At 39.1% G+C, this 2,622-nt stretch overlaps 1 protein-coding gene across 1 annotated transcript; it reads left to right on the top strand.

The window, feature by feature from the left end:
• Window positions 1-473: 473 nt before the first annotated feature.
• Window positions 474-2,095, top strand: LOC108459503 (uncharacterized). Its single transcript, XM_017758887.2, has 2 exons — window positions 474-1,528; window positions 1,678-2,095. Exons 1-2 carry the CDS (start codon window positions 799-801, stop codon window positions 1,761-1,763), a joined length of 816 nt encoding a protein of 271 aa, XP_017614376.1. The 5' UTR covers window positions 474-798; the 3' UTR covers window positions 1,764-2,095.
• The last annotated feature ends 527 nt before the right edge of the window (window positions 2,096-2,622 follow it).

Here is a 2,622-nt window from a genome sequence, read left to right as displayed (position 1 = left end):
ATCCACCATTTTCATAAACAATGTTGGAAATGAGTTTTTGTTTTTTTGGGTAAAATAGTCATAAAGAAAAGCCTCATTTGTAAAAAAGAAAGTGAAAGTATAAATAAAGAAAAGGAATGGGCAAAAAGCAATGGCACAGTATAGTGTACAATGATTTCGAAACAGAGCTAGGTTATGGGAAATCGTGAGGGCAGGTTTCAATCTTTGGTACCTTGTTGACACGTAGTGAGTCGTGACTCGTGACCCGGTTATGAATGAAGTAGAGTGGTGTTAGCAGCAGGAAAAGAATTTGTGTGGAGCTACGTGTCCTTGAGCAGATCTCTACGTCATTTGGCTCAATATTGCCATGTGTAAATAACTTGTAATCATTTTTAATAATTATTCAAAAAAAAAAAAGCCATATGGTCCGAAGCTTCTTACTTAACTAATTTGATTTAAAACCAAAATTACAATCCCAACCTTCTGCCAACTACCAAAAAGGAAGTAAGAGGAAGTGATTGAGCACCGAAATGGGTATCTCTGTAATTAAAGGCTTCAAATTTTCTGCGTATAAATTTAGTTGTTCAGAGTGAGGAGTGTGTTTATTTTACTTTTTATTATGAAATCAGAAATTGATGAATGATTCATAAAAAGCCCAAACGCCACACCTTGTTAAATAATGTATAGCCAGCCGGGCTTTTTGTTTTCTCTCTAATATATCACTTTGATAACAGAAAAAAGAAGAAGAAAAGCACACTTCAACTTCATCGTTCTTTTAGTTTCTTTTTCTTTCTTTTTTTCTTTTTGTTGTTGCGAAAGATGGCTTCAGATGAAAGTATGACGGTTGTTTCGTCCATGGTGGAAGATGACTATGACGATATTGATGTTGGGTTTGAGCATCAGGCCCATACATATAACTTGTCGAGGCTTTCCATGTGTACCAGTTCCATGTACACGAACGAGGATGATGATGATGATGATGATAATCTGGGGATGTATCTGTCGAGGTTGTCCTTTGATGCAGATGTTGATGAAGAGTTCCGTGGCAAAGAATTGCTTCAACTCTCTTCTGACTCCGACAAGGAACCTAGCTGCTACTCTCTTCCCGCCACCCCACCTCGCCGGAGGAACCGAAAAGCGGTGTTGTCTCAGGACCTGACGGGAGTGGCGAAAGATTACGCAAGTGAAAATGAAGCTCAAAAGGGTGGTTTAAGAAGGTCAAAAGGGAACATCAAGTTGAGGAAGAGGAGGATTACTAGAGATAGATGGGAAGATAATGAGAGTAAAAGCTGCAGCAAGAAGAAAGATGGAGAATTAATTGCAAGTTACAGCAACCATAGTGGAAGTTTCAGTGGGGAAAGTGAAGGGGGTAGTGCGGGATTGGTGGTGATTACAAGGCCCAAAGGTGGGCAGAGGTCGCTGTGTATGGACTTGGAGGAAGTGAAGGCGTGTAGGGATCTTGGGTTAGAGTTGGAACATGAGCGTATGTTGGAGATGCCTAGTAGCGGTGGCAATTCTCCGATCGCCAACTGGCGTATCTCTAGCCCTGGTTAGTCAAAATTACCTTTAATTTGGACCTTTATGCTTTCTTTTCTAAACCTAACAGGAAACTTGGGAACTACTGATTGTTTGATTTATATAAAGGCTCTGCATAGCATTTTCAGTTCATCTGATGGGATGTTTACTCTGTAATTTTAGGTGATGACCCAAGAGATGTGAAGGCTCGGCTCAAGGTGTGGGCACAAGCTGTGGCACTTGCATCCACATCTAAACATTGCAGCTGACTAACTGCTGCGCTCGACTATCATCGTTGTTTCCATTAAAAAACCCTTTTCGATTTTAGTTTCTTGCTTCCTAAAAAACCAAGTTACACTTATGTACAGCTTTCCACTTGTAAATATAAACACTGTGGATTATGAAGCTAGATGGTAAGCTTAAGCTTAAGTTACACTTTGTAAGCAGCAAGACTGAAGGCTAAAGCATAATTTCAGTTTCGAGCAGTGTTTGTTGTATCAGTTCTCTGTTGTCATTCTTCAGTTTTGACTTGGATATGGTTTTAGGTACAGTGTTCCCAAAAATTGCTGTTGTGTTAGAAACAAAAAGAATTTGTTCTAAATGACCTCTATTCCAACCAAACAAATCGCAGTGCCCCCACTGTAAACAGAGTTAAGCTCAAAGGTAAGATCGGGGCAAACTTGAAAGCTAAGGGTACTGATCGATGGCCTAAACTCAAACAATTATTATTATTTTAAAACCTAAAATCTAACAAATCAATTATCAGAAAGTAGCATTGTCTATATCTGCTAAGAGAACCAGGCATTTGCTCTGTTAATGACCAATGCTAATGTAGTTATGACATGGATGACAAATTATATTGAGAAGATTACAGCCGCAAATGTTAGTTATATGCGGCTCAGGAACATCAGATCAATCTCACCTAAGCAATTATGAAGGTTACTTGCCCTTTTAAGCTTTAGTCCCTAAACCCTTTTATGGTCAATGTATTGAGTTGATCAAACACTTAGAAGTCTAAAACCCAAGGAAGGTGTAGAAGTAGTAACTGAAGAGTAAGAACACCCCATGCATAACGCACCACCAACTCTAGTTCTGCATAGTTAATGAAACCCATGAATAAAGACTTTT

The sequence above is a fragment of the Gossypium arboreum genome, chromosome 7, assembly GCF_025698485.1.
Source record: "Gossypium arboreum isolate Shixiya-1 chromosome 7, ASM2569848v2, whole genome shotgun sequence".
Classification (NCBI taxonomy): domain Eukaryota; kingdom Viridiplantae; phylum Streptophyta; class Magnoliopsida; order Malvales; family Malvaceae; genus Gossypium; species Gossypium arboreum.
The sequence above is the reverse complement of the archived record's forward strand: the minus strand, read 5'-3'. Positions and strand labels throughout refer to the sequence as shown.